At 35.9% G+C, this 17,551-nt stretch overlaps 1 protein-coding gene across 1 annotated transcript in view; it reads left to right on the forward strand.

Moving 5' to 3' along the window:
* Positions 1–17,551, forward strand: part of BAZ1A (bromodomain adjacent to zinc finger domain 1A) — an 83,440-nt gene that overhangs the window by 7,855 nt on the left and 58,034 nt on the right. The window contains exon 2 of the mRNA XM_037136061.2: positions 3,246–3,524. Within this exon, the coding sequence (XP_036991956.2) occupies positions 3,246–3,524 (279 nt within the window). The remainder of the gene's footprint in view (positions 1–3,245; positions 3,525–17,551) is intronic.

Raw genomic sequence — 17,551 nt, forward strand, 5'->3', positions numbered from 1 at the left:
AAACAATGCTAGTATTTCTTGATCTTTTTTGCTTGCTTCTCCTCCTCCCTTCCTCTGAATTCCTGAAGGGTATCTGTCTTTGTCTTGTAAAGATAATCATTTTTACTTTGTATTTTAATACCGTGTATCCATTATCTGCTCTACTAAAGGGTACATACTTCAGAAGGATCTTTGTACTGAATTAGAGTCATGTAACTTGGCTTGTATGCTATCTCTTTATATCTCATTTATGTTAAAGTATGATTAGTTTCCTTCCTTCCTTCCTTCCTTCCTTCCTTCCTTCCTTCCTTCCTTCCTTCCTTCCTTCCTTCCTTCCTTGTTCTGCAGACAAATATACAAATGAGAATGTTTTAATGGGATTACCCAAATCTTTGGAGATCAGAGTACTACAGGGATAACTTAAACAGATAATACTAACCAGGAATTAAACATATAGCAGTTTTAGTACTTTTTAGAATGATGAGAGAAGGAAAGAGGGACTCCTGAAAGAAGAAAAAGTTAGAGAATAGTAAAATATATTGATTACATATAATTATTGCAAAGTAGATCAGAGTATAGGTAGGGGAACTACACATTATCTTACAATTTACAGGTAACTATTGTTAACCCTTTTACATATATCTAACCTCTTGTATTTGAAAAATATGTTTATTATAAAAATAATACAAATACATGATCATTATAAAAATTCAAAGACAAATTTCTGCCAAGATGGAGGCCTGGGTATATATGCTTCACTTTCTTGCATAAACAAAAGAAGGATAACAACAAATTTAAACACAAAAACAACCAAATGTGCCAGAAAATCTAACTCGATTTTCTGTATGATGTTCGACAACCAAGGACTTAAAGGAACATCTCCACACTGGTAGGAGGAGCAGAGATGGCAGCCAGGACAGAGAGGATGCCCGACAAGGCAGAGGCTGGAAGACCAGGTGGTCCCCCATTCCCGAGCAGATACACCGGCAGTAACAACTGGGGAGTGAGACAGACTGAGCAACCCAGGGTATCAGTGTGGGGAAACTAAAGCCTTAAAACCTCTGGCTGTAAAAACATGTGGGCTGGGGTGTGGTAGAGGGAGGAACTCCCAATCTCACAGGAGAGTCCATTGGAGGGGCCCATAGGATCCTAGAACATACACAAGCCAGCCTACCTGGGAATCAACACCCAAAAGGGCACAATCCACTTGTGGGAAGCAAGGAAAGTGACAAAAAGTGAGGAGAGAGCCGAGCAAGTGGCATTCCCTTTCTGACACCTCCTCCACATACAGGGCCACAACACGGTGGCAGTGTGGGTTGCCTCACCCTGGAGAATACCTAAGGCTCTGCCCCTTATAGCATAGCAGGTGTGACGAGACAAAGAAGTATGGCCCAGATGAAAGAACAGACCAAAACTCCAGAAAAAGGACTAAGCAATAAGGGGATAGCCAACCTATCAAATGCAGAGTTCAAAACACTGGTAGTCAGGATGCTCACAAAAATGATTGAGCATAGTTGCAATATAGAGGAAGAAGTGAAGGCTATGCAAAGTGAAATAAAGAAAAAAATATACAGGGAACCAACACTGAAGGGAAGGAAACCAGTTTGGACCAGAAGGAAGAAATAAACATTCACCCAGAACAGAATGAAGAAATAAGAATTCAAAAAAAGGAGAAGGTTAGGAACCTCTAGGACTTTATCTAAGAAAAAGAAGATCAAAACTATAAACAGTAAAATGACAACAGACTCACAACTATCAACACCTGAACCTAAAAACAAAAACAAACTAAGCAAACAACTAGAACAGGAACAGAATCACAGAAATGGAGATCACATGGGGGGTTATCAGTGGGGAGGCAGTGGGGAGAGAATGGGGAAAAAGGCACAAGGAATAATCATAATTGGTAGGCACAAAATAGACAGGGGGGAGGTTAACAGAAGTATGGAAAATGGAGAAGCCAAAGAACTTATATATATGACCCATGGACATGAACTAAGGGGGGAACACTAGAGGAAAGGGGGTGCAGGGCAGAGGGGGGATAACAGGAAAACAGTGAGACAATTGTAACAGCATAAACAATAAAATATATTTTAAAAATTCAAACATAGAAATATTTAGTATAACAAATTTTTGTTTTATAATCAGTGTATATGAAATTGTGTTATTCAGTGGTTTGAGTTTCTTCTACTCAATATACCTGAGAAATGTTTCCAAATTATAGATCTCTTGCATTTTAAAAGTGACAAGATAGAATTTTTTTAAAGAAATGCCCTTACTTAAAAATTCCAGTAATGTAGAAAAGGATTGAGTAGAATGGTTGCCTATTCCAATCCCCACTAATCGCTGTCACCTTGATTTTTGTTTCATATTCCAGAAATCTCTTATGCTTCCCTAAATTCTCTTTTTCTTTTATTCTATCACAGATTGGACCATATAATTATATATATATATATATATATAATTATATATATATATATATAATTATATATATATATATACTTAAAAGTTTTTTGCTGTTAACATTATTTAATAATTCTCCTTACTCTGTTTAATGACTAATTTTTCATCATATGAAGTACTATATTGTACTTAACCTTTCTCATTGTTAGATGCTTAGATTTCCCAGTTTTCCACTATTATGTTAAAGTCTTTCAAAATTCATATTAAAAAATAAATAAAAATAAAATTCACAGTTAAGCTCTTGAATTAATTCCAGTGTTCTGATGGCTTTGGAACAAGAAGCTTAAAAATTAGAATGTGCCCTGGCTGGTGTGGCTTAGTGGACTGAGCGCCAGCCTGTGAATCACAGAGTCACCAGTTTGATTCCCAGTCATTGCACATGCTTAGGTTGCAGGCCAGGTTCCAGTAGGGGCTGTGTGAGAGGCAACCACACACTGATGTTTCTCTCCTTTTTCTCCCTCCTTTCCCCTCTCTAAAGATAAATAAGTAAAATCCTTTTTAAAAAAATTAGAATGAAAAGGAAAGGTTGGCTTTATTTTCAGTTGCACTTCCAGTTTTAAAACTGATAGAAATTGAAGTTTAATTTTGGCCGAATATACTTTTAAATTGCAAAATATCAATCTCTAGTTTAAATATACTTTTTCTTAGATTTGTATTAATGTGTAAGTTCATCAGTTACTAAATCCTTGTTTGAGTTCTATGATTTTACATAAATTTTTGCAATAGAGGCACAGTTATTTATAAGCTTTCAGTGTAAAATTTGTGAAATGACAGGTAATGGATTTTTATTTTTATTTTTTAATCAGTGACTTTTTTGAACGAACCATTCTGTGCAACAGTCTTGTGTGGAGCTGTGCTGTGACGGGCAGACCTGGGCTGACCTATCAGGAAGCACTTGAGTCAGAAAAAAGAGCAAGACAGAATCTTCAGAGTTTTCCAGAACCACTAATTATTCCAGTTTTATACTTGACCAACCTTACCCATCGTTCACGCTTACATGAAATCTGTGATGATATTTTTGCGTATGTCAAGGATCGATATTTTGTTGAAGAAACTGTGGAAGTCATCAGAAACAATGGTGCAAGGTAAAGTACTTTTATTTTTTTCTTTTGGTAACGTATAGTCCACGTTGCTTAAAATTCAAAATACACAAAAGGCCGAAATGAAGAAAGCTTCCCTTTTACTACCCTCCAGCTTACCCTGTTAACCCTCCCCACAGAGCCTTGGTGTTAGCAGTTTCTCATGTATTTTTCTAAAGCTAATTTTTATATAAGTAATCAAAAACATGTACATGCACAGTCTCCTGCCCCCTTTAAATGCAAAGGGTAACATACTATATAGGCTAGACCTTTTCACTTAAAATATCTGGAAGGCCAGTCCATTGCTTTATAAATCACCTTCCTTCTCTTTTGTATTTACTGTATAGTAAGTTCCATTACATGTAAATTTCATCTTTATTTAAAAGTAAAAAAAATTAGATGAAGATATCTACTGTGTTCTCATTATATTACATGATAGTTTAAATATACCTGGTTTTTTTTTTTGCTGGTTTCAGTGGCTCCTTTGATGAGGACTGCCTTTTATGTACTTCATTAAGTTCTTTTTTTAAGTCAGGTCTTAAAGAAAAAAAAGATTTTTTCATGTATGAAAATTTAAAATGATACTATAGCCTTCTTTATTTTAGTACAGTAACTATAAAATGTTTTTTGACTGTTTCTTTCCTCTCTTTATTGACCTGAATGCAGTTTTTTTTCCTAGCAGTCAGAAGTTATTTAATTATGTTCTTTATTTTATTTTGGAGAATCATCATGAGTTTGTATGTAATTTCAGAATATCTTAAAATATTATGATCCATTTTAGTTGTCCAGTGCTACTGTACATAGATCTTCAAAAGCCAAGAGATACTGTCCTGGCTGGGTCGCTTAGTTGGTTAGGGCATCGTCCCGACACACCAAGGCTGTGGGTTCAGTCCCTGGTCAGGGCACATACAAGAAATCAACCAATGAATGCATAAATAAGGGGAACGACAAGTCTGTGTTTCTCTCTCTAAAAACCAAAGAATGTTTTTGAAGCCAAGAGATGTTTACATTAAGATCTAAATTTGTTTGGATTTGACTTGGATAAATAATTGGATAATTTTTTTATTGTAGAAGCAACAAATGGTAAAAATTGAAGAATTTTTCATGTCTAGTGACTTTTGGAAAAAATTGTATCTTATTGTTGGGGGAGAGATTAACATGTCGCCAGTAATCCCACCAAAAACATAACCTTTTAAAAAGAGATCAAATTATAAATACTGTCTTGGAGTATGTTTTATGGTTTTTGGTGATATATTTATAAAACAAATTTTTGTGTTTCAATCTACAGTGTATCACCAAAAGGAATAATGGGGCCATGTTAGGGTACCAGGACAGCTTTTTTCTCCCCCTGTAGTCATTGTTCTTGTTTGACTTATGCTAAAAGTATTTTCTAATTTACAAATCACTCGGGTGCATTAAGCTTTAACATTAGGAATATAGCTTACATCTAGCAATGTAGTGGTTCATTGTGGTTTGCACAGTTTCTGTTGTTGTTATTGTACTTTGAAAGTGGTCTTTAGGTAGTTATAGCTGTTAACTCTAGTAGATTAGGGTGCATTGTAGAAGTAGGAAATCTGGGGATCACAATTTTACTGATTATTATTCATCGGGAAGCATACCTCTTCTTGCTTGAGAAGTATTTAAGTTATAAAGTATAAGAAATTGGTATTTCTCTGCAAACTTTTAAGACTTAATTTTTATAATATATGCTGGCCATTCTTTTTTTTTTTTTAAGATTTTATTTATTTATTTAGAGGGGAAGGGAAGGAGAGAGGGAGAGAAACATCAATGTGTGGTTGCCTTTCGTGCATCCCCTGCTGGGAACTGGCCTGCAGGGAACCGGCCTGCAACCCAGGCATGTGCTCTGACTGGGAATCAAACCGCGATTGTCTGGTTCGCAGGCCTGCCCTCAATCCACTGAGCTACACCAGCCAGGGCTTATGCTGGCCATTCTTAATCTTTGTGTGGGAAAGGAGAAATTATGAGAGACTCCTTGACTTTCTGCCTTTGGCAACTGGATGGATGGTAAGATGCAGAAGCCCCAGGAAGTAGGATTTTGAGTCTAGCCAGCTCTGCTTTCATCTCAGATCCAGATATTTCTGGTTGCTCTGATACTGTTTCACATGTTGTTTAGGGATTCATAAGTGTCACTTACAGGATAGACACTGGGTTGGGTACTAGGACTACAAAAAGGGTTAAGATGCCCTTCAAGATTCAGTTAAGAAAGAGACAAACATTTTGACTTGCCAAGTATTAAAATAAGTAAATATATGAGTGTAATAATTCAGGAGCATCTAGGCCAGAGTGCCATAAAAACTAGGCCTGGGTTCCCTACATTTATGCTAACACTAGATATTTTAATGTTTTAATCTTTGCCAAATATGATGATATCTCAAGTGTTTATTTGCTTGTTCAGGTCCTTTGCCCATTTTTCTTTTGGCTTATTTGTCTTTAATAGATTTATAAGAGCTGTTTATTAAATACCACACATAGCCCTGGCTGGTTTGGCTTAGTGGATTGAGTGCTGGCCTGCTAAGGGTCACTGTTTGGATCCCCAGTCCGGGCAACAATAATGATATCATTTAAGGAATAAAGAATAAAAGTACAATCAATATTCTATGCATTTACCGCTTGATTTTATGATATTTTATTTTTGTTTAGATTGTAGAAACTTTACTTTTTTCCTTTTTTTCCTGTTGTGCAATTACAGTTGTCCCCATTTCCCCCATTCCTCTCCCCTGCCCTGCCGACCCCCACCTCCACATTCAGTCCTCCCCCTACCCCATTGTCTTTGTCCGAGGGCCCTTTATACATGTTCCTTGATGACCCTTCCCACTTAGTTTTAATAGAATACTTTTATCTTTGATTTTCATTTATAGTTTGAAAAAAGTTACATGTTTCTAATTTTATAGGGGGCAAAATAGTGTGATAGTGAAGGATCTAGGCTTTGGAGTCTGACTTTTTGGACAATGACATTCTTTCAGACTATTCTGAGACGGAAATGAGAATGCGTTGGTATGCATTTTGAATTGCTCCATAAACGGAATACAGTAGTAGCATTTTGTGGGGGGAATAAGGGTGCTATTAGCTCAAGAGATTTATATGTAAGTTAATGTTTTTTCTCTTATAGACTAGCTTTTCTTATAAAAATTGCATTTTATAATTAAGCTTCAAGCCTGACTTAAGATTTCTGCTACTTTAGATGCTAAGTTCCTTTTACCCTTATCACTTAAATTTCAGTTAAAATAACTTTATTACGTAAACTTGGCTAATGACTAGATTTCCTTTGGTTAGAACTGTGACTCTACCACCTATTAATACTTGCATAACTTTTGGGCAAATATTTAACATCACTTATCTGTCCTTTGCATACTTAGTAGAATTATTGTGAAGATTAACTGAGCTGCATGTGAAGTGCTGGGTACACAGCAAGTGCTCAAAAAAACAAGTAAAAAATAGTCAATTTTTTCCATTTTGATTTTTTAGTTCTCTGTCGTGCTTATAAACTTTTATCCTAACTTTAGTTTCTGGGTTTTCTGTTTGGGCTTTTGTTTTTATAATTTGGATTCTAGGGCATGGTGGAAACTTTAGTGGGCCAAGAAAGCCCCCTAAAATTTTTTACCAAGTCAGCGACCATTCCTGTGTTCCTGGCACCTTCAAATACTGTGTAGTGCTGTTCTGTCCTGAGGACAGCTTTTAAGATGACCCTTTAAATTATTTCTCTTACTCCCACATGTGGTGGGGAGGGTATCTGTCCCCTTTAATAAGCCACAGTCAATAGTCTTGATTTCATTATTATATGAGTAGCTTCCTGTGCTGTTTTCCATAGAGATGTTTTAAGGCATAATATGTAGGTACTAGCCATCTTAATCTCCAGGCTGCTACAAACCAGTCGAATAAAGATCTTTCAAAATTAATGTTAGAAAATGAAACAAAACAAAAAAAAACTTTCATTCTATTATATTGGTATGAGGAAATGACTTGGCATGATGTTTTTCATTTGGAATGTGTTCTGGACCCCCAAGGATACATATATCACTCTGGTTTCACATCTACTTGTGTACCTTTGGGGGCTGAGTTCAGTATTGAGACATCGGGCCATGGTAAGCCCTGGCATCCTCAAGGGATGGGCTAGGGCAAGCCCAGCTTCTGTGATGAGAGGAACTCCAGGTTGAATATCCTAAGTATTCCTGTTGATTTTTATTTGTAGGCTCTTTTGGCCTTTCTATCTGGCAGTGGCATGAAGTTTATCATCAGGGGGCTTATTTAGAGAAATAAATGGATTTTCTTCAGTGACTGAGAAATAGCAAGCACTTACGTGGGGCCCACTAGTATGAGCTATCTGTGTTTCCACTCCCACCTTTCACTCTTCATCCTTTCTCCATAGAATGTGATGTTCTAAGAACTTGCTTAAACTGCATACATTTTCATCTCCCTCTGCCTTTTTTGGTTGTTGTTAAATGAGCTTTATTAAGATATAATTCACATACCATAAAATTTGTCCATCTAAAAGGTGCAATCAGCGGGTTTTAGTATATTCCCAAGGTTATGTGGCTATCACCATTATCTAATTGCAGAATATTTTCATCACCCCAAGAAGTCCTGGACTCTTTAGCAGGCATACCCTCTCCCCTCAGACTCTGGTAACCACTAATCTATAATCTGTCTCTATGGATTTGTCTATTATGGATATCTCATATAAGTGGAATCATAATATGTATCCTTCTGTGTGTGGCTTCTTTCACTTACTACATAAAATGTTTTCAGGTTCATCCATATTATACAATAGCATCTATCAAAATTTTATTTCTTTTTATTGATAAATTCTGTATGGATCTATTACATTTTGTTTATCTGTTTATCAGTTGTTGGACATTTGGGTTGGTTTTGCTTTGGGGCTATTATAAATAATGCTATTAAGAACATTCATGTGCAGGATTTTGTGTGAACATATGTTTTCAGATGTATTGGGTATTTATCTAGTATTCTAGTAATTGCTAAGTCATATGATGACCATATTTGGCATTTGAAGAACCTCCAAACTGTTTTCCAAAGCTGCAGCATCATTTTACATTCCCACCTGCAAGGTATGAGAGTTCCAGCTTCTCCATATCCTCACCAAGTCATAGATGTGGACAGTTTGGTATTATTGTCCATCTTTTTTATTTTGCCATCCTACCGTGTGTGAAGTGGCATCTCACTGTAGTTTTGATTTGCATTTCCCTAATGAATAATTATGTTAAGCATCATATAATGTGCTTATAGGTCATTTGTATATCTTCTTTGGAGAAATGTCGATTTTGGTCCTTTGTCCATTTTTAAATGGGGTTATTTATCTTTTTATTATATAGCTGTAAGTAAGCATTCTTTGTTTTTGGAATCAAGTGCCTTAGCAGATACATGATTTACAAGTATTTGCTCCATTCTTTGAATTGCCTTTTCACTTTCTTGATAGTTCCATTTCAGCACATTCTCCCTTTGGTTTTAACGTTTGTTCATGGCGTCTCCCTTTTGTTTCTGTCTCTGTTCACAGTACTAATCAGTGTTCCTAAGGACTGCTTCATCCGTTAGACTTAAATTTCCTGGAAAGAGTATGCCAAATCACAGAGAAATGGCATAAATAGGGGTTTAACTAGTTAGTATAGCCACTCTGGACCTTCTCACCTCGATATTCTTTTCTTATTGTCTCATTACCTTTAGATATCTCTCTTTGCTTTCTTCTTGCATCTTACAAGTATAGATTAGGTGCTTCTCTCCCCACCAAGACTTTCTGTTTTGAAATAAGCAAACAGATTCTTCTAGGAGATCCTTTGTCATTGCTATGACAGAGGAAGTAAAGACAACAACTAAGTAATTGACTGAGCCAGCAGTTTAGTTCTCTACCCTCCCCATTGTGATTACCACCCAATATGCCTGCATATCATTAGTTCTCTGCTTCCTTAGAGCCCAAAGGAGTGAGAAGATGTATGGCCATGTGAAAAAAACATTACACTAGGTAGGAGTCAGGTCTAGTAATTCTGAAATACCTACCAGATGTTTTGTATACACATTGTATCAGCAGATGTAAGGCAAAAACTTATGTTTAGTTTATAGATGAGGAAACAAAGATCCAAAGAAATCAAATAACTTTTTGTAATCATTCAGCCTGTATGTACTGATCTCCTTCTATTAACTTGTACTGTTCTAGACCCTGGAGATATAGCAGTGAACAGAACGAAGTCATGGAGCTTCTATTCCAGCTTTACAAATAGTGGTAGGATTTAAATTCAGATATGGCTGACTTGCAAAGCCATATCTTTCTCTTTTTTTAATTGTTGTTCAAGTATAGTTGTCCCAATTCCCCCAGCCCCCCCTTCCCGGCCCACCCCCCCTTAGTCAATCCCCACCCTCTTGTCCATTACCATGGGTCCTTTATACATGTTCCTTGACTAGAAGCTTCTCCTTTCCCCTGTTATTCCCCTCCCCTCTGGTTACTTTCAGTTTGTTCCTTATTTCCATGTCTCTGGTTCTATTTTGCTTATTTATGTTGTTCATTAGGTGAGATCATGTGGTATATGTCTTTAACCCCCTGGCTTATTTTGCTTAGCATAATGCTTTCTAGTTCCATCCATGCTGTCACAAAGGGAAGGAGTTCCTTCTTTCTTCTGCTGCATAGTATTCTATTGTGTAAATGTACCACAGTTTTTTTTATCCACTCATTTCGTGGTGAGCACTTAGGCTGTTTCCAGCATTTGGCTATTGTACATTGTCCTGCTGTGAACATTGGGGTGCATAGGTTCTATTGAATTAGTGTTTCAGGGTTCCTAGGGTATAGTTCCAGCAGTGGGATCACTGGGTCAAAAGGGAGTTCCATCTACAAAGCCATTTCTTTCAATGTATCACCGTCTCCTTGGTTTTAGATTCTGCCCTTTATGATTAGCCGTATGGCTTTGAGCAAGTAATTTGAACTCTTTAAGCTTTAGTCTTTTTCATCTGTTAAATTGCTTCACAGAATGAAATGACATAATAAATGTGAATTTTAAAAGCTATATTATTTAATATTGTCATTTGATTTAAGTATCTTGTATGGGGCAGAGGGTACATGGGAAATCTCAATATCTTCATTTCATTTTTGCTGTTAATCTAAAATGGCTCTACAAAACTGAAGTCTTTATATTTAAAAAGTTATATGCTCTGCTTATTAAGGTTGAACTTTATAGTTTTTTTAAAATCTGCTTTTTACCTATGAAGATTCATATATATCAGTAGAAAACGTGAAAGCCTGCAGTGCATTTCCCAAATCCTCCCTTCAGAGATAACTTACTGTCAAAAATTAGTGCATAGTTTTCTTCTATACTACACTAAAGTTTAAAAAAACAGCAAGCAGCTTTCTCACTTAGTGATGGTTTGGATGTCTTCCTACGTCAGAAGATGTAGATGTACACCATTTCTAATTGCTTTTGCATAAGCTAGATAAACTGTCAGATCCTAAAAAGCTTAACTTGTAACATTGCCTTTTTCTGAGAATGAAGAAAGTTATTCCTTCTGCTAGCCTGTGTGAATTCTCTCTTGAAAATAGTAAACTGCATTTTCTTCTAGATAATCCTTAACTTTGATTGACAGACCTTTTCCCAAAATAGTTTAAATCAGTAAACTAGCATAATTGGACTTACACAAGAGTTTCATGTGAAGCTATATTTTTCCAAATATTATCCCAATACTATTTAGATTTAAAATTTATAATTAAAAATGTTATCTAGTCAAGAAGGTTAAAAAAAACTACTGTTCACTTCTTTGTAAAACTGCTTTGTAAAAAGAACTGCTTTGTAAAATAAAGATTATATATACTTTTTAATCTTACAAACTATATCAGTTTTGGAATCGAATAGTAAGCAGTCAGCTAGAACTCTTATCTGTTGACTCTTAAAGTATGTCCCCTGCGGCCATGTTGCATTGGTGGAATGCTTTAAGCACTTCAGTCTAATGAAGTAGGAGAAAATTAAGCATAAAAACCTATCATACAAGAGAGTGGGCACTTAATATATATTAGAATTGGAAATGAGAAAATGGACTTTTCATATTACTAGCCTAAATGGCACTAGTGATTCATAATTAATTAAAATTCATTATTTAGGACAAAGAGAAATACTAAACATATTGAGAACATAATAGGAACAAAAGATATAAATGAAAAAGTGCAGTTATTTTTATTTAAACATACATACTTGGGTGTCAGTAACTGGGTCCAGGTGGGATTAACCAAGGAGAGATTTTAAATTTGGGGGAAAGAGCTTCTTAACTAGAAATGGGAAGGCAGAGAAAAATATAAATTAATAGAAAGGAGTAAAAGCAGAAGTCTCCTTATTTTGGTGCAAAAGATAGTGTAGAATTTTTATCAACATAAACTTATTATAACTCTTCTCAGAAAGAAGGCTTTCTGTTGGTCAGCTTCTGGCCAGCACTACTGACCTTCTAAGGTCAAAATTCCTGGTTCTCAGACAAGAAGAGTAGTAAGAAACATCCTAAAATTGCCTTTAATCTTTAGTTCCCAATGAACCTAATATGTTGATCATGTAATTTTTATTAGAAACAAAAAGGAGGCTATTTGGGACAGCCGGGAGGTTTTGTTTTGTTTTGGGAATTCTCAGTGAGAGGGGAACCGTCTTTAGACGGGTACTGTGTGTGCTGTATGTGCCAGTGACCTGCGCTCACAACCTAACCGACTCCCAGATTGTCAGTGCCAGTACAACGGTTACAATCTAGAATCCTTATGTACTTGCATAATAACATAAATTGGGAAGTCATCCTAGAAATCTTTTTAATATCCTAAAAATTGTGATTTGTTAGTTGTATATAAAAAAATGTTTTTGCAAATTCTTTATTTTTATGTATTGTATTTTGATGTGTAGAAATCAACTGACTAACTCAGGTTGTAAAAGAGAAAACTAGTATTTTGAATTTCTTTAATGAAAATTAGGGACTTTAAGATGAATTTTTATAATGTTTATAGTTGAGAAGAAAGACTGGAGGACAGAACTCCCTTTGCGTAGTTTTTGTTACCCAGAGCTCTCTGGCTGGTCTTCTGATAAGTGTAGACTGTGCAGGACCAATCAGTACTTCAGTGAGATCCAACAAGTGGGCCTTCAGCAGTCTGCCATTCTTATGTGTGTTAATATTTTCAGAAAAGCAATAAATGTTTTTCTTTTAAGTTAAAAAAGAATTTAAATAATTTAAAAATCAGTACGCTTTTATCCTAAGTAGTCTAATAAAACCTTTATTAAAGTGCATTACTGTCTCATGGTAAAATTCACCCTTTTTAGTGTATAGTTCTGAATCTTTACATCTACAGTCACATAACCCACCACAGTAAGACATAGAAGAATGTTTTTATTACCCACCCCAACAAAGTTTCTTTGTGCCCTGCTGTAGTCAACCCTTGCCGTACCTCCAAGCCTCTGGCAACCACTGATCTGTATCCTTTCCTTATAATTTTGTCCTTTATAAAATATAAATATAAATGGAGTCAGGTCTATTTCTGGACTCTCTTATCTATCTGTATGGCTATCCCTTTGCCAGTACTACAGTGTCATTACTTACTGTACTTTTTTAGTGATACATACAATATATATTACTCTTTCATTGATTTTTTTTCTTGGTGTGAAATGAGTGTTAATTGGAGTTAATGCTTTTCTTATATTTATCATTAGCATTTTTTAATTAAACTTTATATTTTGAAAACTGTAGATTCATATGCAGTTGTGAAATAATACAGAATTTCCCACTGTAACACTAGTGTCCTGCAGAATTATAGTACAGGGCCACAACCAGGATGCTGACGTTGATATGTCATGACACATGACGTGCCTGTCACTGCAGGAATCCCTCCTGTTGTCTCATAGCCACACCCACAAATCATGGATTGTTGAGCTGATTTTCCTTCTTTAGATATTCAGTCTCTTGAAACAAACATGACTTGAAATCTGTATTGCCAGTAACAAGGTAACTTTCAAGTTTGAAAATCTTACTCAGCATTTTTTTGGCTGAATTGAGTAGTACAACACTCTGACTCAAAATACGTTTAACATAGACAAAATGTTTATAAACGATCAGTGTTTAATAAAAGTGTTCAGTACAACTAATAGATTGCTTATTGCTTTTTCTTATCAGCCAGAATTTGACTTGGTGCAGATAAGAGAAAAACATTTAGTGGCATGAACAAAGTACAAATTTCTCTCTCATGTAAAATGAGAGAGAGCTGTACAGAAGCTGTAGTGTGGGACTGGGTGTGCAGGCCCACAGGGTTGTCAGGAACGCAGGCCTTTTCTCATTGTCTGTTCCCTTGTCCCAGGGTTATGACTGTTGTTTTCTTTGTTCAGGATAACAGAAAGCTTGCTTCTCTGCCTTTATCCATCCTTCACATTGAAGCCTATTTAAGTGTTCTAAAATAATACTATTATCATCTTGAAAACAAAGGTTCTTGTTGCTAAGTCTGTGGTGGCTTTTCATTTTATTGAATGTTTAGTTGTCTCTGATCTTCATACATTGTTTGCCTCCTCACAAGGTTATCATCACTTTGTACACATTGACATCAGTACACCAGGCCAGCATACAGCTGAGCCCACAAACACTTGGCATACATATTAATCTGAATAATGAACTAGTTGGAATTTTTAGGTATTCTGATAAAACTTTAATTACTTTGGTTGATACTTCAGCCAGACTAACTCATGTGGCTTTAAGGTAATAATTATGAATACTAAAGAGCTTAAACAGCATGCTGATAATATCCTGGTATTTGAAGCTTATTAGAAATATGAAGGATTTAATCCATATATCATAACCAGAATTTTCTTTCCCAAGATTTTTATTTGTACTATATATCTTTTAATAAATAGACTTAGTCTTTAGTAAGAATCTGATTATTTTTTATATCTTTTGATATTCAGGCTTATAATAGGTCAAATGCTAATTGTAGAAGTTACAAGACCTGGTTCTCTGGTCCATAAAGAGTCTTGGGGGGTAAAAAAAAAAGTCTTGGAACCATTCAAAATGAAACGTTCTTTGAATTACTCTAATCAGTTAGTCTAGAAAGTGCGGTGTTACACACAATACACCCTTTTCTTATCTCCTCTTCTCCCCGTAGGAGTAACAGCCTAAGTCGCTGTCTCACCCGATGTAGCAGACTTGTTAACTGGTTTCCTCCACTTAAAACAAAATATCACATAACTTCCTTTAATTTGAGTTTTTAAACTCTAAACTTCAAATTAAGCAGGTCTACTCTGTATCTACCTATAAAGTTGAGGTTATTATGTAAGCACAGCATTAAAATAAATGTTTAAGAAAATAAAATGTCACTGAGGCAACCCAGGAGGGCAGGTGTACAGTGTGCCCCTTTTTAGAGACCCAAACAAAGGGACAGTCCTCCTCTCAAGTAGGTCTCCCGAGGTTTCTAGTCGTCTTTCCTTTTGCTGTTAAATATTTATCTTTTACCCAAAATGCCTTGTAAAACTTCTGCATATATTTTAATTCTAGAATGTTTTATAATTTGCTATTGCTTTAATAAGCTTGTATTTTGAGATATAAGTTGGACTGTGACTGTTAACACAAAATAAATGACTATTAAAACAGAAACAACTTTTTGGGGGAGAGGTATATGCGTTTACTATTCCAAAATATTCTCATAAATGGCTATTCCCTTATTTAACTTGTCACTGTTACAGATGTGGCTAACTTCTGCTGTGTCTTCTGTTCTTGCTGCTGTGGAAATGAGTTTAAGTAGTTGACACTTTAGGAGTTTCTCAGTTGAGAAGCTAGACTTCAATCTCTGAAATACCCTGGGATCAGCTGTCCCCCTCAATCCAGTAACGGAGTGGGAGATTGGAAAGCATGTGGGCTTCTGAATCAAACAGTTAAAAAGTTGGCTGTATTGTTACTGGTTTATATGACTATGAGCAAATAATTGAACCTTTCTGACCCCAAATTTCAACTCCTGAAAACTGTGTAACTTGAGCAGAGTTGATATGAGGAGAGAAATATGTATAATTTACATACTTATCTGGCACACAGAACTCTAATAATAATCAGCTTCCATTCTATCCTCAAATAATTGAGCATAACTTTAATTTAGAAAGTTTCTTTACTTGTAAAGAGCCAGTAATGGGGCCTTTTTCATGATTCTTTAACCTTTTTAATGATCTAATCTTTGGACTCCCTAGAACCAAGAAATTGTAGCAAGTGGACTTGAAAAAATAGACTAAGTGTTTTTGGAAATCTATTAGAAGATGTTGACACCTTGTGTAGCTAACTGAAGTTTATCTAAGCATTAACAAGAGGCCTACCCTTTATTGAATTAACAAGAACTGATACCTATGGTTTGGTGTGGTATAAGTTAATAGTAGCATTGATAATAACTAGTATAATTTATGAATAAAACATCTGCTACATTCTAGGCAATGCCCTTATGCTATATTGGTCTCTTTCTCCATTATTCCTCTGTCAGGGAGTTGCATTCCTAACTGTTAATTGCTTATTGGTTTTAAATAAGTTTTTTCTTAAGTTACTGTAGCTCTGTGGGCCTCACTGGGGTCATGTACTGTGCCCTTCGATGGACTGTCAAACCCTTTTAGGCACCACATCCACCATACCTGCACCCAGAGTAGACCCATTTACTTTGTTTATTCCTTGTGACCACCATCACCACTTAGGGGACTCAGCTGGGCCCTGGCAGTGAAAACCATCTCTTTTTCTAATTTGAACACCCTTGTCAAAGTTTCACTGAAAAGCATGCTTTATCACCTCCTGGAACTCTGAGCTGTATGATCCCTGGAAGTGATACCCAGACACTTCAAAAGTGGGTCCATTTGATTCTTTGCATATTTTTATCTAGTTCATGTCACTAAATTACAGAATCTATTTGGTATTAGTCTACATAATTACCTAACAAGTTTTGATATGACTTTCTGTGGTTGCTCATCTTTAGAAACACTGGTTTAGTTCTATTAGCCAGTGGTGAAAGTAAACCTTCAGTTTTTTTTACACCATTTCCATTTGCTGCCAATATAGTCTTGGTAATTGAGCCTTCTTAAGCTTCATTTTTAGCACAAAGAAATTTCTTTTTTAAGTTGTGGTAAAATAAACATAAGTTAAAATTTACCATTATAACCATTTTTAAGTGTTTGATTCAGTGGCATTAAGTACACTCATAGTATTACGTAAGCATCATTACTGTTTCCAGAACTTTCTTATCATCCCATACAGAAACTGTACCCATTAAGCAATAATTCCTCGTTTGTCCCTTATTCCAGACCTGGTAACTTTTATTCTATACACATTCTGTCTCTGAATTTGCCTCTTCCAGGTACTTCAGATAAATAGATTCATACAATAATTGTTCTGTTATGTTTGGCTTATTTCACTGAGCATAATTTTTTCAAGGTTCATGTTGTAGCATGGATCAGCCTTTTATGGCTGAATAATATTTCATGGTACGTGTGCCCGAGGTCTGTCCAGAAACTATCCAGCCATGTATGTGAAAAATAGAGACACTTATTAAAGAAAATACAAGATACAAGAATCAGTGTACATAGGACAATGACATCTCAGTCACCTTGAAAGTAAGCACCTTGGGACCTCACACAGTTCTCCCAGTTGCCATCAGCTGCCTACCATATTTTCCTGAATCTCATTGACTATCTGAAGTGTCTTCCCTTTCAAACGTGATTTTAGTTTTGGGAAAAGCCAGAAGTCACAGGGCACCAAATCTGGGCTGTAGGTGAGCTGAGTCACCAGGGTGATTTGATGTTTTGCCAAAAAGCTCTACATAAGGCATGTAGCATAAGTGGGTGCGTTGTTATGATGAAGATGCCAATCACCAGTTGTTCATAGCTGCAGCCTTCTGAATCATCTAAATATTTTCCATTGAGAAATGTGTAAGCTTAATGCACATTTCATGCAGATTTGTTGCTCTACTTGCTCAGCCATTTTGAATTGAGGGCCACACAATATACAGGCTCACTCAACAGCATCTACCACCCCCACTGACTAGTACAGTGAAG

Source organism: Artibeus jamaicensis, unplaced genomic scaffold (assembly GCF_021234435.1).
Source record: "Artibeus jamaicensis isolate MK-2021 breed Jamaican fruit bat unplaced genomic scaffold, CSHL_Jam_final contig_3150, whole genome shotgun sequence".
Lineage (NCBI taxonomy): Eukaryota > Metazoa > Chordata > Mammalia > Chiroptera > Phyllostomidae > Artibeus > Artibeus jamaicensis.